Genomic DNA, 26364 nt, shown 5'->3' with positions numbered 1-26364 from the left:
CTGGGCTCACCAGCATGCGGCCGCGGCGGGCAGGACTTCCTCCCCGCGAGGCCGTCTGGAGCTCCGATGCTCACCGAGGGAGGGGGGCGCCTCCGCACCCGAGATCCCCCACACTGGTCCGCCCCCCCCCCGGCAAGGTATTGCCGACCCGCAGACACAGGGGGGGCCGAGTCTCCGTGCCCTGCTTCGCTGCTGGGCGGTCCTAGTACCGGGCCGCGTCCTCCCTTCTCCGGCGCCCTGGTGTGGCTCGACAGGGATCCACGAGTCTTCTGCGGCGCTCCGGCGGCAATTGTATTGAGCTCCGGTGTGTGTGGCGGCGATGTGGCCTCGTCTGCGGGGAGCTCCGCCTGCTGTCTCTAGGGTCGTCCCGTCCTCGGTTTACTTCCCCGAGAGATCCGCAACTGATCCGGCTGCTGTCAAGGCCCGGGAGGGGAGACGGAGCTCAGCTCAGACACGTCCTCCCTCCACGGCGACCATCTTGAAGTCCCCTGGCAGGGTTTAATGTGATTACTGGTTGCTGGAAGCAAAAGACTACCCAACAAAATGATGGAACCTAGTCTGATAGTCATACTGCATCATGTTATGGTCACATTCCCTTCCAGTTTGTTTTAGACCAACTCAACCAACAGTCTGCACGTTTTCTCCTAGTGCCTGGTTTTGAAAAAAGACATTCTATGCACAAGAAATTCTTGCACTGGAGTGTGCCTTTTATTCTGTCACTTCGTGGTATAGAGGCTGGGCTTCATTTGCCACGTGGCACACTTTGGACATGTGTTCCTTGCCTCAGTCTCTTGCATTCACTCACTACTTTTCCTTTTGTTTATACATTGACTCACCTTGTATCCAGCTATGGATGAAACATCTGAGCAAGATTATGAGAAACATGGTTCTCTTTGAAATCCTGGGATTCACTTATCTCAGAAACAACAGAGACCTACCTCTGATCAGAGAAACCATTCATTCTGACTGACCTAAAGCTTTCTTAAGTTGCCTCATTTTATGGGGAAAGCACTTCATGGTTCAGATTAGTTGCCTTTGAGGTCCCCTTTGGGACTCTCTTATCTTTGGCACTTTGAACTCATCCGACTGAGTTTTCAACACTGACCAGGCCACAGAAAGCTGACACTTGCAGATTCCCTGTTGATGTTAAAGTTAAGAGTGATGGTATTTATTGCCTTCCATCTCATTGTGTCTAATTGGAAAAATGCTTGAAAATTAAGTTATGATTTATGGTGGAACCCTGTTTGCTCTTTTCAAAGAATTGAAATGATGTATGCCTTATCAACAAAAAGCTTACCTAAGTTTCATAACAAATGGAATGCCTTTAATGATTACTTAACATAACATGCTCCTTTTATTGCCTTTATTGCTCTTCCCTCTCCCTATTCCTCCCTTAACGTGCCGTGTCTGTCCTCCCCCGTTTGTCCTGAACCATGCTATGGTTTTATTTCATATTATTTTGACGTTTATTATATATAATATTGTATGTATTACCTCATTGAAGAACCCAAAAAGATAGAAATATGCTTGGGATACTTCTCATCTCATTCAAAGGAAACATGGTTTAATGTTTAAACAGACTCCCGCCCTCATAAAGCGAAAGTGGACTGAAGTCCATACAGCCTGTAATTCCCGTAACGGTACAGACACACTAAAAGAAAGGCGTGCTGTTGGTTCTCTTAGAGGCAGCAATTATGGATTGCAACTTCAACTGACATGTATTGTCTCTGGGGAAAGTATGCCTAGCAACTAAGAAACTCGAAGAGGTGCCTCAAGGTTGCCCCATTGGACTCCCTGGGCTCCAGTTTGGACAATCCGCAATCCCACACACAAATAATAGTTTTGTGAAGGTTTCAGTCTGTGGAAAAGGAGTCCTGCCTACACCTGGACAATGGCTGAGACCAATAACGGGCAGAAGACAAGCCTCATGATGGCATCATACACTTGGCTATTAATGGCCAAAGAATAACCAAGCCAATTCTAGCCATGAACATGAATATTGTCGAATTCCAAATTAAATCATAGTGTGCACAAGCCCATTTTTTGGATATACAGAAGTGAATTCCACTCTAGATAGGGAGCCGGGAGGATAGCTCAGGGGCAACACGCTTGTCTTGGAAGCCAGGCAATGCAGAGCAACGAGAAACTGGTCTCTGGTATTAAGTTTGTGATAAAAGATGAATTAATTATTTCAGTAAGCCCTGCCATTAATTGACTATTCTCTGAAGATTAGACATGGCCTAGTTCCCAACAGTAAGGAAGGTTTGGACTGGAGGGCCTGCCAAAGCTGGTACTCTGTCTGGCCTATTGGGGAGCACTCTTACCTATTAGTAGAATAAACTTGCGGGGTGAATTCGATAAGTTCTGGATTATTACCTCAGGACCATGGTTTTATTTCAAATTTTCTTCCTGATGGAGGGTAATCAAGCATCTGTGATGGATACTGCAATTAAAGGCATGGCATCCACTATCACCATGATCTGGTGGGCCTGACTGGTTGCTTACCCAAACCGTGGATGCACAGAAAAATGTTTTAGATCTTATCTCTAATGGGTGCAACCTTTTCTGTCTTACACTGAACAGGGCACCACATCAGTGATCGACTGGGGTTATCATAGTAAGTGCCCCGGGCATTTGAAAAGCCTGCTCCTTAATCCACAAATCTCAGGTTCTCCGCTTCACTGGTATGCCAGCTAAACACTCAAAGCCTTCAACAGAAAATACTGGAGCTTTTGGGTTTCTTGACAGAAAATCTCTTTTCTTTCTCGTGACAAGTCCAGAAAGTCCGTTATAATGTCATTTTGGGGTGGACTGCGCCTGTTCCCTTTTTGCATCACAGAGCATCCCATCCCTGTAGGGATAGCTTGTGTGGTCTAGCAACACGTTCTTTCTCCCATTGTCCTGATGGCAAATGGGCCTGGTTCACAAGGGCAACAGCAATGCATGCACTGTATGCACTGCTTGAAGAAAAAAGGATCTCACTTCCTGCTCTTTCGTGTCTGTCAATGGAATTCTGAGAGTCAGCCTTGAACCACATCTCTTTTGTCACAGACCATCTTTCATTGACAAAGAACAGAAATGCACTGGCTCAGTAAGCTTTTCCTTAACTCATTGCTCCTACACCCCACAGTCACAGGGGATGCTCGGTTCATGGAAGCCACCCTGGGTTCAACCTCTTTGCCACCAGAGTAAACTCCAAAGTGTCTGGTTATGAATAGGCAAGGATTAGGGCCAATAAAATGCCAAACTGATGGGAAGGTAGAAGATGGCCCGATATATATTCCCTCCTCTGTCCGTAGTAGGGAAAGAAATCCAGAAGCTGAGTGGATGCAGGATATGTATGTGCCTGCCTAATGAACGCGGCATGCCGTATACTTTTTTCAGTCACTAGATCTTATGGTCATCTTCGTACTTTCCCTCGAATCTCTCTGAAGAACTAGTCTATCAGCACCTTCTTTTGTTTCATGAAAACCTCAAAGAAATTACAATCCAAGATCACTTGGTTTCAATTATGCTATTAGGCTTATGAGAGCCCATTTATTGATCATCCCAGATCTGTCAGTTCCCTTGTGCATATCCAAGCATTGAAGGGGGTACTGTCTGCCTGCTCCTTGGGCTTCCAAGCATACTTCTGATCAGTAAATCGCTTTGCCCAATCCTGTAGATGGGAGACGCTGTTGGACTTGTACAGCATTTGAATACAGCCGGAGTCATGGTCATTCATTTTCCCTTTCAAAATCACAACTTTCTGCAAACTAACATTCCAGACCTGCAAGTACATCTTCCTACTGGCCACTTTAGCTCTATGAGATACGGAACTAGGGACTGTTTCTGCATCAGAGGTTTCCATAGTTTTTCACTCAGGCAAAGAGGCCATTGTGATTTAGGCAACATTCATTCCCAAATGTAATTACTCCTCCCAAGTCATCCAAAATATTCCCTGCCTACCTATGCACTGTACTTGGTAGGGAAGTCAAGCTGTGAGGCATTACACAGAGCATGCAAAGCAGCTGTCCTTCCCCATTGAGCATGTTTTTAATGTTGGTGGAAATTATCTCTGTATTCTCCTTTAGACTGTGTTCTGCACTTGCCATTGATAAGAAATACAAGTAGTGGGGATTGTGAGGGATGCACACCCAGGGCCATGGTCCTAATGAGGCACTTGCTTATTTCTAATGGCACTTGCCTCCAGGAGAATAATGTGCCTTTGCTGCCTCGGCGGGCATTTACATGTTGTTGCTTTGCCATCATTGGCGAGCGATTGCTGCCTGCTACTTCTAGCTGCATGTTCATTGCAGCATTTGTCGAGTGTGTGGCCTTCTGCAGCTCTTGTTCTGAATAGAATATCAATGGCATGCTTCACACAAGAGGCACATTGTGTAGAAGCTGGTTTGGCAATGCCTACCCATGCAGGTGAAATGAGGAACATACATGGTTCCCCTCGACTTGTAATCTACAGTCTCTTTGAAGGATGTTTACCCCGAGACACTGACCACATGCCCCCGATTCACAGTGAATTTTCACTTATACCCATGAGGCGCTGCTTGATGAGTCAGCTCCCTTTTTGCTGATTTGAATGTTAAGAGAGGATTTGGGGAGACCATTCACCCTCATTTCATATTCTAGCAGCATTGCTTGCCACCCACCCCTCCCCCCCCCAACTGAAAGAGAATCTGTTGGATCCAGTAGCCTTTTTGTCATCCGGTTTCACGCAAAATATGCAGTTCAGGATTTCTCAGTATTTAAAACCTAGAACCCTTATTTCTGCTTTGGACTTTGATGCACATCACATATAATGTGAGGTTTGCTCTATATGTATAGTGTTGCTCGAATCCCATCAATGGGGAGGAGACACACGCTAAAAGGCAAGTCCTATAATTTTCTCCATATTTGCTAAAGGATTGCGAAGCTTGCAGGATTTAGAAATGCATCTAAAATGGGGATCATCGGGTGCATTTCTTACCAGGCTTCGGAAGATGAATTGTGCTATATAGTGTTATGTTATGTTACCATATCTTGTAAAGCACCCGGTCGCCCAGGGGCGTCATGGCGCTAGAGGAGAGCGCGAGCAGAAGCACAGAAGAATCAGAACAGGTATGTTTTGACCTTCTTCCTAAATTCCAAATAGTTGGAAGTTTTTTTGATAGCAAGTGGGAGGCCATTCCACAAAACAGCAGCAGCGATGGAAAACGCCCGTCCACCTACCCGGTCACGATTGTATTTAGGCACTATAAACTGCTCCACCGTGGCCGAGCGTGGACTCCCGGCGGGGTGGTAGCGGGAGAATTTGGCTTCGAGATATTCAGCTCCTTAACCATGAAGGGCCTGATGAACGATACACAGGGCCTTAAACTCCACCTGCTGAGCCACCGGGAGCCAATCAAGTGACTGCACAATTGGGGCAATATGAGCAGCATACGGAGTGCCAGTGGCTACCCGGGCAGCCAAATTTTGGAGCTGTTGCAGTCGTTTCATAATGGTCTTGGGTTGGGCTGGATATAGGGAGTTGCAGTAGTCTATACGTGATATTACTAGAGCTGCTACCACTGGAGGGCGCAGTGGAGCCGGAATAAGAGGCAGTACCTTCCTCAGCATTTTCAGTTGGAAATGACCAGCCTGACATACAGCAGAGACTTGTTGGTCCATGGACAGTGAGGCCAACAACACGACGCTGAAGTTTTTAACCTTTTTTACCAGAGGCGGCAGTGGTCCCAAAGAAGAAGGCCAAAAGGAGGACACCCAAAGGGTGGGATCAGGAGGGTAACCCACCACCATCACCTCTGTCTTATCGCCATTCAGCTTGAGCCAGTTGTGGTTCATCCAATCTACAATGGCAGCAAGGCACCCCCGTAGGCACGACGACACCTCAGACCGATCTAGGTCTAAGCAAGTCAGTATCTGAGTGTCGTCGGGGTACGAGTAGCACCTGACGCCGAAGGAGTGGATGAGGCACACAAGGGTCCAGATGTAGATATTAAACAGAATCGGCGACAAGGAGGAGCCTTGAGGCACTCCACAACTGAGGTGACAAGGGGGGACAGAAAGGGAGGCATAGAGAGGGTCTGTGTCCGATCCGCAGGGAACGGCTGAAACCAGGCTAGCACCTGCCCTGAGATGCCAAATTGGGCAAGACGGGAAAGCAGGATGGAGTGGTCGGCTGTATCAAAAGCTGCTGAAAGATCCAGCAGAATCAGGGCTCCCACTCCCCCAGTATCTACCAGCCTGGTCATGTCATCCAAAACGGCGACAAGCACGCTCTGCGTGCCTTGACCAGGACGAAACCCAGATTGAACAAGATCTAAAAGATTAGTAGATTCAAGAAAAGGAGATAGCAAGGGAGACATCAATGATTCTAGGAGTTTAGCCAGGAAGGGAAGAAGAGAGATAGGATGAAAATTAGACGGAACAGCAGGGTCCAGAGTAGGTTTCTTTAAGAGAGGGATCACCCTAGCTGACTTCAGTTCACACGGGATAGAGCCTGTCTGGAGGGAGACGTTAATGGCTCTCGTAATCTCAGATGAGAGAGTGTGGGCAATCTCCTTCATGACCCGAAGAGGGATGGCATCTGAGGGGGAGCATGACTTACTTTTGTCGATATCTGACAGTACCATTTGCTCCGAAAAGACTGGAAAGCTTGCCCAGGTGTTGGCTGTATTGGAATCAGCCTTGACTGGGGTGGGGGGGGAATAGGACAATCTGATGGAGGAGTTCCTGTCGTGGTGGCAGGGATCTTTATCCTGATGTTGCCGATCTTAGTAATAAAAAAGTGTGACAGAGTATCACAGAGATCTTGAGTAGGTTTGACAATGGGAGTAAGCCTCTCTACCAATGCCAGAGCCTTGACTGCAGAGAAAAGAGCCCTAGGTTGGGATAGAGAAGACTCAATATTAGTAGTAAAGTAAAGCCTTTTAGCGGCATTAATTTTAGCCGAATAAGCAGCCAGACTTATTTTATACTGCGTTCTGCAGATAGAGTCATAGGTTCTGCACCATGTGCGTTCAGTCTGGCAGAGTTTAAGACGCTCCTTTTTCAGGAGGTCAGTAAACCACAGCTCAGGAGGCAATCTGCGTGGTTGAATCAGATGAAGAGGGGCAGCGGTGTTAGCAACATCGAGAAATGCTTCTGACAGTGAAAACCGTGACACCGCAACCTCCTTGCCACATTTGGCTTGGATTGCGGTCGCCACATTTTGTGTGTTCACTGTGTGCCAGGAGCGCTACCAAATTTTCTCGGTTGGGATTTTGGTGGGCTTACCAATATCTTCCAGACTACACGAGATAAGGAAATGGTCAGACCACAAAACCGGTTCAACTATTTGCAGTGTTAGAAAGGATTTTTGCACAAAAATCTGATCTAGAATATTACTTAATTTGTGAGTGTGACAATTAACATATTGATGGAATTGGAGGTCCGAAAGACTCTCTGCTAATAAATCAAGAATGGGGGGTCTGGGTGGATTATATTTCAAATTAAAATCCCTTAGGACCACCAGGCGAGTATATTGGACCATAAGATTGGCCAGCAGACCAGGAAATTTCTCAAGAAAACTGCTTTGAGAGAGACCAGGGGGTCGGTATACAAGCAGAAAGTGGCAGGTCACAGTGGATTTGCTCACACAAGGAAACAGGAGGGCCTCCATGGGAACTTTGTGAGAGCAGTCCAGTTGGGTTACCGTGAGCTCATCTTTAAATACAACCGCAACCCCACCACCATGATGGGGGTGGTTCGCGATCAACATGTAAAACACAGTAGCCAGGAGGAATAGCTTGAAGCAGCTGCGGGCCAGAACGGGCCTGAAGCCACGTCTCAGTAAGACATAGTAAGGTAGGTTGGCAGTCCTCCAGCAAAACGCAAAGCTCCTCTGCATGGGCCGGGAGCGAGCGAGTATTAAGAAGTAGCACCGAAAAGTTAGCTTGGGGTCAGAGGTGTCAGGATCAGAGGGGGAGCACTTCCATTCTGGAGGAAATGTGGTGTCCTCAGGAGCGAGATTGATTAAGTGTGCTCTAGTGAATTTAATAGCTTTCCGGACCTCCCCGGCCGAGGCCCGGACGGGCACAGACGGGCTTGCCTTAAGCACGCCTTCGGCGCACAGCAGGTGTGCCCGCTGCACCCGACTGCTGCGCTTCCGGTGGATGAGGCACATAAATGCCATCGGCGAGAGGGAGGGATGGCTAAACCCGCCCCCTCAGGGGAACAGAAAGGGGACTGCTCGAGGCAGCACCCCAGAAGGCTGGTGAGTACAATTCAATTCCCAATTAAAAAACACAGTTTAAAACAAAGTGCAAGTCACTGAGAGTGGCTTTAAACTGACTGGCTCCTAAGAGCTCGTCTCACCTTTCCTAGTGAATGCGGAATCCCACGGCGCTAAATGCCGTCGGCGAGAGGGAGGGTAGGCTAAGCCCTCCCTCTCAAATGTGTGACATTGCATGACTTTGTCACCTCTGTTGATGTGACACAGATCTAGGTGCACACTATTCTGTAGGGGACAGGTTCAGGGGTCCCACCTCTCAGAATACTTTTAACCCCTCGCCATGGTTCAGCCCATAAAACCTGGAAGCTGAAAGAACCCCTCAGTATGAAGGTATTCATACAGTTCAAGGTTCTGTGTTTAGGTCCGTGCATCTGTGGAAATGGCACTCTCTTCCTTTAGACTTAGACAATTCCCAATCCTTTTCTTGGATATTTTTCCTACGAAAGCCCAGGTGCCATCTTGGCCCATCCAAGCTGAATGCCTGGTAGAGTCCTTCAGCTGGAACAGAGGCGTGTTGAGTAGTTTGAGGGTTTTTCGAGTGTCTCAATGAGAATTTAAAACTTACGATTCCTATAAAATACGATTATCAATGGAAATAGATCCTCAATCCTAGAATTGTTATAATATGCTTTTTAAATCCATTGTTTCCAGTATTTTCATATTTTTCCTGTTCTCCTCAATGTTGACCTCATCTGCAGTAAACAATTTCCTTTTGATTTATACCTATCCAACCCAGTCATGGTCCCCTTTCGCACCCTCCGTCACTACCACGTGTAGCTATCCATCTGTAACCTTTATTAAACATTTACCAACGTGTTCAAGTCCTCTGTGTATTTCCTGCGTTGTCCTCTAGTTTTAGGACAAGTTAGAAGGCAACCTTATGTAGTGTCCCCAAGTTCAATAGGTAAAAACCATAAATCTGTAAAATGTTCATGACCAGGCTCCCGCCAACGATTGATCAAGCACCATGGATGTGAACCAGGAGCATGCTGGGAATCACTGCAGATCTGCTGGGCTACCGATATGTGGCTCCGAGTGCTTCGATACAGGATAAGAGAAGAAGAGAACAGACATGACTAACAGCATATCATGGTTGGGAGGAGACCATGCAAGGACAGCACTGTCACTTACTGCTCCCAAAATAGCACTTACCTTGCAGGTCACATCAGCTGAGAATAGGACTTCTTTGATAAATGCCTTCTTACGTCCACCATGGGTTGGTGTCCACCAAGGATATACGTGATTACACTGCGGCGTGAAATCACAAATTCGAATTGGAAAAGCATGCCGCAGTGTAATCCCGCATTAGTTCCCCACATTCCCTTACCCGCTGGCCACCCCTGCCCCCTTCTTACCTTTTGGAGGCACACTTTGTTGAGTGCCGCCGACTCCCCTGTCCTCCTGCGACGCCAGTTCCCTTCACTTACGTGGACGGGAACCGGTGCTGCAAAGTCCTTTTTTAAATTTCTCTTTTTTATAAACTTTATTGTAAAGAAAGCAAGAGGACACCCCTGCAACCCCCAAAGTCATTATAGCAAACAAAGGTGCGGGGGACACCCCCAGCCCCCTTGTTCGTTATAATGGAATGAAATTTTAGTACAGCCGAAATTCGAACAATTATACCATACGTTGTTTCTACGGATACCGTCCACCAACACTAGGTCCTCCGTCATTCAGCAATGTTCACTGCAAAAGGAAGATCTGCTCCTCACAGGCTAGATTGACCCTTCTAGGGCCAACATGTAATGGACCTTCCGAGGGTGCACTTTGCGGTATCATATTCCCCATAGTTCATTTGATGGCTGCTGGAGAAGATGTTTCGAACAGTGGCCTCATTTTCATTTTTCTATCTGGTATGAGTGTAGGAAGTTCTGTTTAGCAACACAAGCTCGCCAATAGGGCCATTTGTTGGGTCTACATCTGAAAACAGCAGCATCTGAAAACAGATGTTAGTACCTGACAGTTGTTTTTTTTCAGTTTCTTTGCATCTAATTCCTTTGAGAAAAGCCTTTGACTTGCTTGGTCTTTAAATGCGGAAACGTTTCAGGGGTACATTAATTGTCTCTAGCCAGCAGTTATTAAGGCATGGCCGGCATGTAAAAAAACTAGAGGTGCCTTTAAGGGCATCTAAGACAGAACATGTGCATTTAAAGGACTCGGAACGCAAATAAAGGTATAAAGGTTCAATAAACGGCACAGCGGCTGAAAGGGTGCAACAAAGGCATGGAAGTTGAAGTAGAAGGCTGAGCGTTGTATGGATCCACGAGAAGGCATAGAAATAGATGGAATTGAGTAAATATAAGATGACCATTTTTTGCATCTGAATAACCCCCAAATTATTGAAGCTTTAGACCTAGAATGAACCAGGAATCGCAGGCGGTGTGTAACTGTGATTACAAATGAACAGAGATGCTTGAGTATTTGTCTTGGAATACACACCCGGGGCCAGGTTACAGAAGCTTTACACCGGTGCAAGTGCAAAGTTTGCATGGTATTAGCACTAGGGCAAAGTTTGCCCTATTTTTCAAAACACCAGGACACATTTAAAAATCATTGCACCTCGACAAGTGCCGTTTGGCATATTAAAAGCACCAGGGCAAAAATTATCCTAGTGCAAAAAGATGCGTTTTCACTACATTTTTGCACCATGAGAAAGTTTGCCCTAGTGCTAAAACAGACTGGTATTAGCACTAGGGCAAACTTTGCCCTGATGCAAAAATGCATCACAAATGTATCTTTTTAGCACAAGGGCAATTTTAGCCCTGGTGCTTTTAATATGCCAAACTGTGTTTCATGGTGTCCCAGTGTTTTAAGAAATAGGGCAAAAAGTGCCCTGGTGCTAATACCGTGCAAACTTTGCACTTGCACTGCTGCAAAGTTTCTGTAATCTGGCCCCAGGAGGAATGTTTAGACTCCTTGTGATCCGCAAAAACAAACTGGTGCATGCACAGGGTACTGATTAATTGAAGCAAGACTTGCACTGTTTTCAATCCTTTTTCTTGGTAGTGTTCTGAATCAGTTTATTGCAGCAGTTTAAATCTTCCTAGCTCTTTATTCATGTGTGCCTTAACTTTTTCCTACTTTCTAGTATCCCCCGCTAGAGGTTTGAAGGACTAATCACTTTAAACCAGTCATGGCAGAGAGAATGATTAAACACAAAGGGTCATATTTCCGATGTATTGTTGTGCTTCATTCACTGGTATTTTCCACGTCTTTTCAGGTTTGACTTTGAGTGCTTGGAGAACAACCTGGAAAACGCATTGGACAAGTCGAAACCCTGGAGTCGGTCCATTGAGGACCTACATAGAGGAAGCAACTTACCGTCGCCCGGTGGCAACAGCATCACCCGCTCTAGCAGGCATTCCACACTACGGTAAGGTGTCCTTTTGTGGGTGCATGGATTTATGTGGTTCTATTTTCACTGTGTTGCGCACCAGCAAGCTGGATTTCCTTGACTATCAAAATAAGACAAGACATCGCAAAGGCTTGTCACGAATAGAGTACACTGCAAGGCAACATGTCATTGCATGGTTTTCAATTCTGGACACAGTTTGTGCATCTGTCTAATGTTTCCTTTTGTATGCAGTCGATTGATTTTCCGAGTCATATTTGAGATGAATGGGCTCTGGACTGGAACAAGAATGGAACACGTGTCTTAATGAAGTGAATGGGTGTCTATGAGCTGTAGATTTGGTATATGAACAAAAGCTCCCAGGGCATCTTTTATTCTTCTCCTTTCATTTAGTGGTTTCTTGCAGTGTCTTTTTCATACATCTTCTGGGGTGCACAATGCTTTGGTTTGGTCTGTGTCTGGGCCCTCATTGATTACTGCCAAACACATTAAGCTCCCCAAACTCCTAATACCTCCATAGCAATGATAGTGGGAGTTCGAAATCCCGAGAAATGATTTGCGATTCTTAGAAGTACATTGGGCAAGTCATGTAGAAATAAACATGAAAAGATTTCAATACTGCAGGCAGGGTTTGGCCTTTCTATACAAGGAATGTGTGTTGCCGCTTCTGCCTAGTGGTACGTTTAAAGTACACAGGCAAGTAACATAGAGTGCACATTTCAGTTTGTACGTTTTTAAGAAATAAATCGTGCTAGTTGAGTAACACTAACCAAAAATGTGATGGGATTTAAAAAAGGAAACAATTTTCGCAGAGGTTGGTAAACTTGACAAAGACATTTTTAGAGAACGATCTGAACCCAGCATACGGTCCACCAATCCAGTGCCCTGTCCCTTTCTTTCTCCTCCTCTTACTTCCGCTGCACTCTTTCTTTCTTTGCCTCTCTGTCTGTCTCCCTTTGTCTCGTTCTATGTGGGCGAGAGTCGCGTTATCAGGTGCACGTTTGCCAGAGCCACCCCAGCCGTTGGTGACAGCTGCGTGACGAGAGCAAAAAACATATCTGGAGTGGGTTGGGGTTTTTGCAAAAGTCGATTTTAAGAAAATGTTTAAAAGGAAATTATGTAATTGTTCAGACATTGTGAAAACTGGCCCCTTTTTGGGAATTTTGCAATGCTCGTTTCTAACGATCACTTCATGAATATATTTTTACAATAATAATGCTACACGTATCTTCTGGAGCATAGCACATTATCAAAACTTGAAATAACTTTATAGATACTTTTTTTTCAGATAGAAAGTTATAATTTCAAGCTAAACAGTCTGTTTCACTCCTACTGTACTCTTTTGAAATTCCTCTATGAGGGTTTCAGCCTGCGTTGCATAAAATCAAAGAGCTTTTGGGAAATTGGGCAAGTGCAACACAAATGAGGAATGAACTGCCCTCTTGGTGGTACTGCTGTGGTGTTTTTGGCTCCTCGCGTATAGTAACCATCTCAGCTGTCTGGGTGGATAGCTCAGAAGTAAAGTGCTTGCTTCTCTCATGTGACTCAACAACACCAGGGTACCTTGACCTAGTTAAGGAGAGCAGGACAAATACCATGACAAGCACACAGTCGCCTTGATGATATACCAGGAAAAACATGTATTCCATTTTAGATAGGATTTAAACAACTCATTCCGCTAGATCCCAAATCTAACCCCTGGAAGGGTGGGGCTGCCCAACCCAAAATGATAATGATATGATAGTTTATTTATATAGCGCCTATACACAATGTGTTTCCAAGCGCCTGAGACTATAATGTGCTAAGTGAGCTGAAATACAAACGTCTTTTAATCATAAAATAACATATCAAAATGTGCAGTAAAACTGTTACTTTACGTACATGACAATAAAAAAAACCTGTAGGAATGACACACCTAATATATACTAAGCCTAACATACAAATAACAAAACATACATCCATGTAATTGAAGAAAACATGTAAACAAATACATATGTAAAGGGCAATGAATGGGATCCAGTACATTGATGTGTGCACCTATACATATTAAGAAAACACAATTTAAGGATGAATACCCTAAACAGGATAATTAATTATTTACAAAAATGTTGTCAGCACACAACAGTGTAAACAGGCCTAATAGGGTGAATGCCTTCATCTCTAAGCTAATTAATTCCTCCTTTAAATCAAGTACTGTGCCCACTAACCTTAAAGAATCCTGGGTGCTGCCTCTCCTCAAAAAACAGACCCTTGACCCAGCTATCCCAACTAATTATAGGCCCATTACTACGGTCCTGTTCCTCCTTAAAATCATTGACAGAGTAGCCTACCTCCAGATCCAAAACTATCTGGAGACGAACCAACTACGAGGATCACGCCAATCTGGATTCAGACCACACCACGGCACTGAAACGGCCTTAATTGACCTCAAGACACAAATCGACGAGTTGAAGGATAAAGGTAAAACAGCTATGCTCCTCCTCCTTGACTTATCGGCGGCCTTCGACCTGGTGGACCATGCAGTGTTATGCAAGCATCTAGCGTCTGCCGCCTATTTCTCAAGTGAAGCTATAGCCTGGGTGCAATCCTTCCTAGCCAACCGTACAATGAGAGTGTTCTCCCCCTTAGCTTCAGCGGACCCAATACAAATCACCTGTGGTGTCCCACAAGGTTCATGTGTCTCCCCTACAATGTACAACATCTTCACCAAGCCACTCTTCAACAAACTTGACAGACTGGGGGTAACCTATACTAATTATGCGGACGACACGTAGATCCTCATACCACTATCTGGCAACTTTGTCGAAGACACAGCTCTAGTAAATAAGATTTACCTCCTCATTCAGGCATGGATGGCCTCTCACAGCCTCTGCCTGAATGACGACAAAACAGAGATACTGATCCTGGGCTCCGACTCTAACCTCAAAAAACTTAGCCCCAGCTACACTGCCTTTAATATAGAGGGTAATGTAATCAAGGTTGTAACCGAGGTAAAAACACTAGGTTTCTACCTTGATTCCACACTATCTCTTAAAAAACAAGTCAACTCTTTGGCTTCTTCCACAGCCTACACCTGTCAATTAATCAGGGCCTGTAGACCCTACCTCTCCAAACCTAACTGTATCACACTAGCCAACACTTTAATAATGTCTAAGTTGGACTATTGCAATGCCCTATATGCAGGTGCCAACAAAACTGTCATAAACAAAATGCAAATACTGCAGAACAATGCTCTTAGAGCAGCCTTGGACTTACCCCGTAGAGAGCATATATCTAATATCAGGAAAGACCACCACTGGTTAAAAATCAGTGACACAATTCTCCTCAAGACGCTATCTCTCATAGCTGCGCCCCCATATATCTTGGCTAGATTGACCAGAAAATCCTCCAGTCACCACACCAGAGCTTCTAACAATCTCTTACTAGAAATTCCCAGATTCAGACTAACAAAAGCAGGTGGAGCGAGCTTCCCTGTTAGAGCTGCCCGTGCCTGGAATGCACTCCCTACCGCATTGAGAGATGATCAGCCCTACTCTAGATTCAGATGTAACGTGAAAGGTTGGCTCTGGACCAATGACGCTCATCAAACTGTTCCCCTGCATTAGATCTTGGATTTCTGCATGTAACCATCATGATTTTCCTGAAACCTATACTATAGACTATCTCTCCTCCTCCCAAGCTTAAGTATTTTTGTTACCTCTGCGCCCGGCTACCCCAGGGTTTGGAGCGCATTATCAAAATAATAAACTAAACTAAACTAATGCACACAATTGTATAAATAGGCCACATGTACAGGCCAACTAGAAGCCCCATAGGTGCATAAATTGCATGATATGAAAACCACGACCACATGACCCCGGTGGCCATGTACAATACATGTTCCTAATAGATGTCTAGCTTCGACTGAAAAGTCTTCCTCAGCGCCAAAGGACCTGTATCCCAACGTAAAAATCAGGTAGATGATGGACGAGGAACTCTACACTACATGTGGCCAGTCCGTCCTCTGTAAATCTGAATCCTGTGGCAAGGCTAACGTAGCCTTTTCGTCCTTTCAACATTGGTCGAAGTGGGCGGAAGTGGTTGGGAGCATTGCTCCGCTACCTTTTATTTTTAAGTTTTACAGTTCCTATACTTCTATTTTCAAAAGAAACCATTTCGGAATGGCTTAGTTTTAAGATCAAAGTGTAGGAAGAAGTTGAAACTTGCTTCAGTGCACTGCACTGAACATTCCCGTAAAAAAACTGGTGTGTATGTTTGGTGGTATGTATTGCGCTTGGGGGGGTACTGTCGATGGGGCTTGCGGGGGGCAGGGGCAGGCCAGCAGGGAACATAGTTCCACTACTTCTTTTCGTACACTTTGAGCACTGCCTTTCAAGGTAGATTCATTGAGTAGGCTAACGGGGTAATAACCTAGCAGAAGGAATCGGGCACGAAGCACTATATGCAAATTACTAAAACATGAATATGAGGCATTTACTGAAACTGGATGATATTACTAAGGCACTTGAAGCAGCACTTGGCATACGGTGGCAGCAACTAGACCTGTGAGGGCTGCAGATTACGTTTGGAGACTATCACTTTGGCACTTGAAGCAGCACTTAGCATATGGTGGCAGCAATTAGCCATGTTAGGGCTGCAGATTACGTTTGGAGACTATCACTTTGGCACTTGAAGCAGCACTTGGCATATGGTGGCAGCAACTAGACCTGTGAGGGCTGCAGATTACGTTTGGAGACTATCACTTTGGCACTTGAAGCAGCACTTGGCATATGGTGGCAGCAACTAGACATGTGAGGGCTGCAGATTACGTTTGGAGACTATCACTTTGGCACTTGAAGCAGCACTTGGCATATGGTGGCAGCAACTAGACCTGCGAGGGCTGCAGATTACTTTTGGAGACTATCACTTTGGCACTTGAAGCAGCACTTGGCATATGGTGGCAGCAACTAGACCTGCGAGGGCTGCAGATTACGTTTGGAGACTATCACTTTGGCACTTTAAGCAGCACTTGGCATATGATGGCAGCAACTAGACCCGTGAGGATGTGATGAGCACATGCTGCATGTGAAACATTAATTAGCACTGGTTGGAGTCACTGCATATTGAGGAGATGCCTGCATATGATGGAAGCACCTACGCGTGTAATGCTGCACCTTTAAAATGAAAAGTGCTACCTAGGTACCGGCACAAAATATTTTAAATTCAAAAGCCAAAGAAAATGATTTGACAGTGCTTCTTATTTTCATTATTATTTCCTCTCTCATGGGACCGATATTTATTATTTCAAAATTCTTGTTGCCAGTTCCCTTGACAAAGTTGATGGTAGAATAAAGAGCACTCCAGAGGTTGAATGGAGAAGCTCTAAACTCATTAAACTGGCCCCCTATCAGCTTCATTGCTGAAGGGCCTGGATTTGCAGCAGAGGGGAGGCCAGGGAGGGGCACAGCAAATGGTCTGAAGGGGTGTAAGTGGCCCGAGGGCCTTATGAATATCCTTGATCTAGAGCAGGGTGGTCAACTACAGCCCTCGAGGGCCAGAAACATGTCATATTGTCAGGATGCCCCTCCTTAATATTCATGAGAATAATTAGCATACAATGATTTTAAATGTATGCAAATGTCTTCTCATGAATATTAATGAGGGATTGATTGCCTGAAAACCCGTCAGGATTCCGGCCCTTGAGGCCTGGATTTGGACAGCCCTGATCTAGAGAATGACCTAGTAACTAAATTTATAATTTCCGCACTTGCCACCCCACCCCACTTGATTTTGTTTTGATCTCCAAGGCCCAGTGACAGGATACTGTGCGTTTAACTCAGACCGGACCGGGTAGAGGATTTATGCTTTCCTAACCCCCACCCCCTGATACACCCCCCCCCCCACGTGCATCCTGAATGTGACTCCTTTAGTCTGCTTTCTCTGTGCGGATTGATGTCAGGCAAGGATAATGGAGGAACTGCACAGCAGCTAAAATTATTCCCGGAAAGCGGGAAGTGGCGAAGTGTTGTGTTTACTGATGACTGTAACAATACGTTTCTTCTCTGGGGCACGCCAAATTGAAACAAACGTTCCTGGAGAGGATGTACAGGCAAAGGCGAGATCAGCTTTTTTATTTCAAAGGAGTTCTCTGCACAGGAAATAGGACAGTATGGCTGTTTCCCATTATTAGGATGACGCTCAATGTTTAATAAAGAGGACCTGCATTCCCTAAACAGGTACAGAGGAATCCACCTTCCCTTTCAGTGGCAGCAGACTCTCCTCTCATTTTATTCTTAACAGGAGTCTCACATGTGGGCCTTCCGCCCTCCATATCTACCGCAATGTCCCTTTGCCTCTTGCTCCTCTTTCTGAACTCAGATCGAGCCATCAACATCTTTATGATTTCCCTGCCTGGCATTGGTTGATGATGGCTGCATTGATAACTTCTTCCAATGGTTATCTCCAGTCTAGGGTGCCCTGAGGATTCAATTTTACTAGGACACCACTTTTCCATGCTGGCATTTTACACCTCCTTGGAATGAAGTGGTTCAGTCGAATTTGTTCAATCAAAGATTGATTACCTCTGAATTTTTGTAATGTACATATTCTGTCTGCTTTATCGGTCTCAAGAGCAGCCTCTCCTGCAAAACACTTTTATGTTACGTTATAGGATTTTCTGGAGCACATGGTTAACTCTGAAAGCACCCTTGCATAGACCGTGGGCACACTGAGTCTTAGTAGGAGGGCACTGGTATTATTTAAAGCCATTAGAAATAGCCATCCATCGTAAAACGGTAGGTGTTCTTCTAATGGAAGTGGTCTTGTGCAGCTCCCATATGCCACTATTGGTGCCCTTGCTGTTTTTTGATGGAAACAGTACTGTTCAATAGGGAACTCCATAGTTTAAGGGGAAGCAAGGAAAAAGTCTGATCACACAAGAGGTTGACTTTGATTTTGGAATTGAATAGGAAGCATTAGCAGCTCAATGGAAGGTTCTAGATATTCTGATATAAGAGAGCAACCTTTATTTTTCTAAATGTATTCTTAAAGTCCAAGAGCGCACCCGGTGCAAAAAATCATGACCCAAAAACCACAGAACAGACCATGTTTTAGCTTTTTCCAGAACACTCTGAAGTCAGAGTGTGCGCTTAAACCGACAGGAAGACAGAACACAAATATTAGGCTAGCCCTGAAAGAACACAGCAGGATGGTCACATCCTTTTAAATCTCAAATCTTGTGACACACTTGGCTGTGCCCACATAATCAGTTCCTACAAGTAGAGAGTTTCAATCTACTTGCAAGGCAGTATGGTGTACACGTACATATAGCCCAGTGGGCCAGGTCTATGAGCTTTACATTAACACAAGGAGACAGTGGCCACCATTGTGGGTGCTTCAGTCCAGGGCTAACATTGTGAGACCTCTAGAGCAAGTCAAAAGCCAGTGTGCAGTGTGTAATAACATCCACAGAGGAGCAAGGGGGGGATTAGTAAGAGAACCAACCCTGTTGCAGAGGAATCTGGGACTGATCCCATACTGGTTAGGTAGTGTGTAGACATCTGCCACGGTTTCCATAGTTTACAGCTGTTGTCACACTAGGTCCCAGGTGTTATATTTACTTTGGTACCCATGTCCTATCCCAGGCATTGCTATCAGCTACCAACTACTGACATCAAAAGCCCAGCTACTCACATTAATGATCAGATGTTATGAACCTGGGGTAGAAAGTTATAAAATACATTTACAGCTGCAGAACACTTCCAGCCGTCATGCTTTGAGGGCTCACCCTGCTCGCTCGCTCTCTCTCTGGCTCAGGGAGCTTGCAGCCCATATCACCCCATTGTATGTGTACCATTTTGCAACTCACTACCTTGCATACCGAAAATCTCCCTACCCCTCGACCATGAACACGACAACCGTTTCCAGCTGGTGGCCGGTCTATCAATCAGTCAGCTCGAAGTTGGCTGTATCCAGAATGAAACAATTTGGTCAATAGAGATTTGAATTTTGACTGCATCAAACAGATCTGAGCAACAAAAAAACATACAAAGGCAGTGTATGACAGTAGGGTTCTAATCTGTACTGCACAGGGGAAAAACGTTAATTCAGTGTAAATGGAAGCAAAGACACCGAAAAGACCAAACAATTGTATACGTTTAACATAAGAATTTGCTGTGTGTGTTTGCACATGTGTGTGTTTGTGCATCTGTGTGTGTGTGTAGTATTTTTTATTATTATTTTGTTTTTTTCGATAAAACATGCAACTTGCTCTAAGTAGCATGCCATTTTATTGTCACTCTCCAACATGAGATTCTGTACACAGTACAGTATGGTGTGTTTGTGTGTGGTGGAGGCTTGGAGGCGTGAGTTGAGAGCAAATGGCTGAAATCAAGATGTCACAGGGTGATGGAACGCGAGCATGTAAGAGGGACAGCACTAGACCTCACACTGAACAACTGGGCGAGCATGTAAGAGGTACCGCACACATTTGCAATTTGAGGGAGATAGATATCTGTGCGGAATGACTCATATCGCAACGTCATATTGTCAAATCTTTAGTCACAAGAATACATGTGGTGGTGGTTGTGATGTTGATGATGGTTGCTGCCAGTTGGGTTTCCTGTAGGGGTTTCTGCTTTTCTTTACTCCATCACCAGTTAGTTGAATTATAAGTGAATCTGTGTTTCTTACTTTATTCTGTTTTCACAATGTTCATCTCTAGCACTGGAACAGTGACAGTTCCTCCCTGATATTTGTGTAAGCCGATTGTCATTGCATGTATCCAGTGAATATGTTGCCAGCAAAAATGCAGTAAGTGAAAAAGTTGTGATGAAAATATCTCTGCAGTAAAAAAGTGGCCAAGCAAAATGTAGTCAAAGAACACACCTGAAAAGTCGCCCAAAATGAGGGTTTTGTGGGTTTGTGATTGCTTGGTTTAGGGCAAGGATATGGTAAGGTAGGGTTAGAGTAAAGATTTTGGTTAGAGTTAGGGTCAGGGTGGTTGCTCCAGGGTTGGTGAGGTTGAGGTTTGGTTAGTGATTAGGGTACATTAAGTGTTTGGGTAAGTGTTAGGGTAGGGGTTATGGTAAGGCTAGGACTAATAGAGTAATGGTTTGGGTAAGTGTTACAAAAAAGGGATAGGGAAGTTGGGGAGGGCTGGTGATTCTGGCGTAGCAGGTAAGCCTAGTGGTCCGAGCCAAGTAAGCATTAGGGCAAGTGTTAAAGTTGCAGTCAGGGTAAGGTTAGAATTAGAGCAACAGTTTGGGTTGGGGCAAAGGCTGTATCATTTGTAGTGAGCTGGTGATGGGGTTGGAGATTTGCCATTGGTTTTGCATTGAGTAACATGCAATTAAAATGCGTTAGTGCTCCTAGGGGTTAGTGTTCTGTAAAATTTCAGGGTAGCAATTAAAGCTAGAGGAAGGGTTACGAACACAGGGTGATTGTGGAGGTTGTATTGAAGGTTTGGGTCATTGATAGGGTTACAGTCTTATACATTTAAGAATAGATTTTTGGGCAACCTTATTACTGGCAACATTTTCACACTTTGCATCGAATGACTATATTGTTTTAAACGATTTTTTGCTGGCTATATTTTCACATGACTACATTTTCCTGGGGACATGTTTACATAGAACCGCTTTGGCATATACAGGCGCGCCATTGTGTCTGGCCTGCTATGCCTACAGACATTAAGCGCAGGCCCCCAAACACGTAGTCTTAAGTCGCGTGCCTCTGTTCACTGATGGCTTCTAGCAATTACATCTGAAAAGCCTTCTGGAAAATGGCTCCTGCAAAAGCACCTTCTGAAGAAGGCCAAACAGAATGAATCACTTCTTGAGAGAAATCGTCGGGCTAAATGAAAAGTACACCTGGAGGTCCCAGCGGATCGAGTATAGGGTAGAAATAACCCTACGTTTCACGTGGGGCTGGGGCGAGGGTGAGTGGTGGTTTGGATCGGTTAAGCAGGGGGTACTTTCCTTGGTTAACCTATTAATGTGAGTGTTCATTTGTCCACAGCGAGACAGTCTAAATCATTCTCAGGGTTGCAGTTTCCGAAACGAAATGCCAACACTAACGGCCGAAGGCAACTAGCGCCAGAATTACTTAAAAAATGACTCAAACCCATGAAGCGAAAAGCACGTGCTTGCGGAGTGGGCTGTGGTTAGTTTGCTCTTTCATCTATAAACCAAGCATGATCCACGTCAGTTATGACAGCAACTTTCCTTGGACACTGCATATTCCAGTCTGCTGGTTTGTTTGTCACTCCAATCTTCGGAGACATTTTCCTCCAGATCTGCCGGAGTCCGCTTCCTCCCTGGGCTGTTCTCCGGGACCTTCTGGTTGCTGCAACTCCCTAGATTGCAGCCATTATCCAGTCAGCTATGCATCTAGCGCTGCACCCACCCTCTCGGGGTCCTTCTCTCTGACTTGTATTATCTACGATAGTGTGTCCCTCTCCAATTAATGATAATGATGTGTTAATTATATAGTGCCTTAATCCAAAGCCACATCCAAATTACTATTAATCACTACTCCAGCCTCTCTCCCTTACAGCTCATTTATAGATCACATGAAGGGCTGCTCTCTTTTTATAGGCGAGCAAGAGGTCCAGAGTCAGAATAAGCCCTCTCCCATGTTTTACACGGATTCAATGTCCATGGACAGATCTGAGATGCTGTGATCACCAGCGGCCAGAATACAGAAACGTGCGTCATTGCAGGTGACATTTTGAACAGCGTTAGCGCTAGAGTAAATATACCCCCCCCCCCAAAAAAAATGGTCAATGCATTTTTGCGTAGGGGCAAAGTATGTCCTAGTGCTGTTCAGAATGATACTAGCACTAGGTAAACTGTCTTGGAAGCATATTTTTGGAACGGTGCAAAGTTTCTGTAATCTGGCCCGAGATGTACTTTTGGTCTAAATGGCTGGGTCCTAGCTACGCATTGTCCGCCCATCCTTAAGAGGGGTGTGCTGGCTTTACATGGCCTAGTGGGATCATCGCCTTCCGGCTCCTTATGTTTCTGGGCACCAGGAAAGAGCTTTGGTTGGCATGTCTGCTTCTCTTTAATGCGGCTATATCGGGAGAAAGGAGAGTGTCCTTCCTCTAGATTCGGCATGTCCCTACACTTCATCTGGTAATGTGGTGACTAGCCACCCGCCCCCATGGGATGCAGCCTCTCGGGATGAATGTGGTTGGCTTATTTACTTGGCGACAAAGAAGGAAGATCACAGGGGCAGAGTGTGGATTGCGCCCAGGGAGCTTGATATCATTTTGGGAAGAATCTATCATCCAATCCTGTTCACCCTTGAGATCCGGTGATGCGACAGGCCACGCAAGCCAATCTCTTTGCTATCACTTGGAAACTGGCAGAAGATACATTATGGAGATGTTGACTGCCCGGCGCTCTCCCAACCCTGCCTTCATTTTCTGCCCTAATTCTCGGAATATAAGGATTTATTCTTCAAATAGTGGGGGGTGTGCTAAGATTGATAGCCAGCTGGCGATTGAGGCGCGTCCAATGTGTGCTTGTTTGCATTGATCCGTTTGGCACATCATCTGAATCAGAAATGCCGTCAGAGTTTACATCGCGGGTCCTTTGGGGCATTTTTTGATAGTCGTTGGCTACAGAAACCAGGATGTGGGGAGGAGGCTAAAGTATAAGAGGACAGCAGTGGTTTGCTGTGCGAAAAAGATGTGCCCAGTCTACAGGACAGAACCGTAACCTAACTTTGGTCTGTTGTTCATAAAAATCATTAACACTAGTTATACTCTGCCCTTTGCCATTGAGTGTCTTATCATTTCACAACTTAACAACGTAATAAGGCACCATCGCCAATACGACACAAAGAGCCCATACATAAAGAAATGTTTGCGACTGCGGAGTAGGAGCGTTTTGTGGAGCAGATCTTATGGGTGTAAGTAGGCGGGGTGAGTCAGGCGAACTCTGCTGATGCGCGAGATGTGCAAATGCTCACCAGAAAGGAAATGGCCTTATTCTGCTTGGCTGTGATAGAGGGGGGTGGGGTGACTTGCCTCTGAGGGAAAGAAGAAGCCTATTGCGTCTGGATGGCTGGAGCTCTAACCCAGAGGGAGGTGTAATAAAGGGGAGAGTGGGGGATCACAGTGTGACACTCAGGGACTCAAGAAACACAAAACACAGCTATTACGGAAGTGGGAAAAGCCATCTTTAGAAGTTTGAAATGGAAGCAGAAACACTGGCTCGACGCACTCGTCTTCAATTTCAAAATTAATCCATTTTATTGTTGTCCAAAGGTGAGAAGTCTATCAATTCCTCGTACCCCTCAACACTTTTTCAACAAAACCTTGCAAAAGTTCCCGCACATAGTGGGACATGAGTATTCAAAACACTACTTAAGGCGTATTCACCAAGGAATGGTTCGGGATCCAAGTAGTTGCCCAAAGCTCTGCTTTGAGACCATAATGGAGCCACAAGCACAACAGCAGAAAGGGTAAATGAGGAGTAGTAGAAAAATCAGAAGAGAACATAAGATGTTTACTGAAATGTAGCGAGTTGTAATATATTAAAATCGTTTTTGTTTGATTTGATTTATTGTATTTGTATATCGCTATACGCCAAAGCGCTTTAACAAAGTTCAGTACAAATTAAATCCGAACATAAGTAAAATAACCAAAAAGATTAAGTAAGCAGGGGAGATTTGAGTCGAGAGCTCAAAAGAGAAAAAGACAAAGAACCAAGTGGGAGAGGCAAAGCGTTCCAATTTTCTGGAGCCAGCAGAAAGAAAGAGTGAAAATGCGAGTAAGCACAAGGGGGGCAAGGGACTGAAAGAAGAAAGAGAGATTGAAATCGAAGTGAGCGGGAGATAATAGAAATAAATATGAGAGGGAAGATAAGGGAGAGCCAGACCGTGGAGCCACTTGAAGACGAGGCAAAGAACATTAAAAAGCAGGTGTAATTCAAAGGAGAGCCACTGAAGGGAGGAAAGTATGGGAGATAGATTTGCGGGAAGACAAGGTAAAGACACAAAAAGAAGAATTATAGATAGAACGTAAGGGAGCCAGATGAGTAGCAGGAAGGCCAAGAAGAAGAGACAAGCAATAGAATAGACGAGAGAATATGAGTGAAGAAATAAGGATTCTGGTATCATTAAATGAAAGGAAGGACCTAGTCTTCTGGAAAAGGAACAGGAAATAATAGAAATGTGTGAGGAGAAAGTAAGAGAGGAGTCAAAAGTGACCCCATGATTTCTAGCAGATAAAGAAATGTTAAGAAGGGTGGGAGGAAAAGAAATCGACGGCAGGGGTAAGAGAGAGGGAGCGTAGAAGCAGGAAAGAATAGTACTTCATCTTGGAGGGGTTCAGATGAAGATAATGATCCGCCATCCAAGACTGAATAGCAAGTAGGCAGGAGGTGTGTACAGACTGAATAGCAAGTAGGCAGGAGGTGTGTACAGACTGAATAGCAAGTAGGCAGGAGGTGTGTACAGACTGAATAGCAAGTAGGCGGGAGGTGTGTACAGACTGAATAGCAAGTAGGCAGGAGGTGTGTACAGACTGAATATCAAGTAGGCGGGAGGTGTGTACAGACTGAATAGCAAGTAGGCAGGAGGTGTGTACAGACTGAATAGCAAAAAAAAAGGAAGAGAAGTAAAGCAAGAGCTGCGTGTCATCGCATAAAGGTGGTGAGAGAGACCAAAGGAGAAGCTGAGAGGCCAGAGGAATCGTGTAGAGAGAAAATAGCAAGGGACCAAGGACAGATCCCTAGGGACACCATACTGTAGTGGACAAACTGGAGAGGTTTGAGCAGCCCATGAAACAGAATAAGAACGGTCAGTTAGAGAGGAATGAAACCACATCAAGACAGAATCCCTTAAACCAAGAGAGGAAAGTGAGCAAAGAAGCAGAGCATGGTCAACGTGTCGAATGCAGTCAACAGGTTGAAGGAGAACCAAAAGAGAAGAGCGTTCAGACTAACGAGCGGACACGAGAGACATTTGCAGACAGAAAGAAGAGCAGTTTCCGTAGAGTGAAGAGGGCACACACCAGGCTGGTGTGCAGGAAGATGAGAGAGAGAGAGAATGAATGGAGTAGAGACTTGGGAATAGACCACACATTCCAAACGTTTTGAAAGAAAAGGAAGAAGTGAGATTGGGCGATAGTAAGAGGGAGAGGAAGGGTCCAGTGAAGGTTTATTAAGATTAGGAAGAATAGTGGCATGCAGAAATAGGGATGTAAAGGAGAAGACTGAAGAGAGAGATTAAATAAGAAGGCCAAGTCAGGAAGAAGAAAGGAATAGACTTTTGGAATGAGAGGAGACGGAAGAGGGTCAGAGCGGAGCAGCAGTGGGATGAGCATTAGAGCGTAAAGACGAGATCTATGAGGGCAAAAGAGAAAGAGAGGAGGACATAAGAGAGGGAGGGGTACAGTATGGGGGGAGATGGAGAGGAGGCAGAAGGGGGAGCAATAGATGAACGAATAATAGTAACTCTCAAAGAGAAACAAGGAGCGAAATCATCCGCTGAGAGAGATGAGTATAAAGAAGGGTCGGGAGGAAGAGGAGAAAATAATAGGTTTCACATTTTGAAACATGCAGCAGGGGTGGGAAGAAAGAGTAGTGTAAAGATCAGAGTAATAATGTTGTTTGGCAAAGAGTAGGGAAGAATCACAATCAGCATGAGGAGCAGACCGATTGGCACGGCCAAGGGGAGATTGGGATTTCCACCATCGACCTTCAGCACCGCGCAAAATGCACCCGGAAGCACCAATGGGCAGCGGTAAGCCAAGGTCAGGGTCGTTTGTAGA

General features: G+C 45.1%; 1 protein-coding gene across 14 annotated transcripts in view; it reads left to right on the top strand.

Moving 5' to 3' along the window:
• The window catches only part of FMNL2 (formin like 2), a 798413-nt gene that overhangs the window by 513242 nt on the left and 258807 nt on the right, over nt 1-26364 (top strand). For all 14 annotated transcript variants that reach the window (XR_011274735.1, XM_069616442.1, XM_069616437.1 and 11 more), the window contains one exon: nt 11472-11624. Coding sequence is in view for 13 of the 14 variants with exons in the window: in XM_069616442.1 (XP_069472543.1) it covers nt 11472-11624 (153 nt within the window). In the remaining variant the exon portion in view is untranslated. The remainder of the gene's footprint in view (nt 1-11471; nt 11625-26364) is intronic.

The sequence above is a fragment of the Ambystoma mexicanum genome, chromosome 9, assembly GCF_040938575.1.
Source record: "Ambystoma mexicanum isolate Mex_15411 chromosome 9, UKY_AmexF1_1, whole genome shotgun sequence".
Lineage (NCBI taxonomy): Eukaryota > Metazoa > Chordata > Amphibia > Caudata > Ambystomatidae > Ambystoma > Ambystoma mexicanum.
This window is presented reverse-complemented; position numbering and strand designations above follow the sequence as displayed.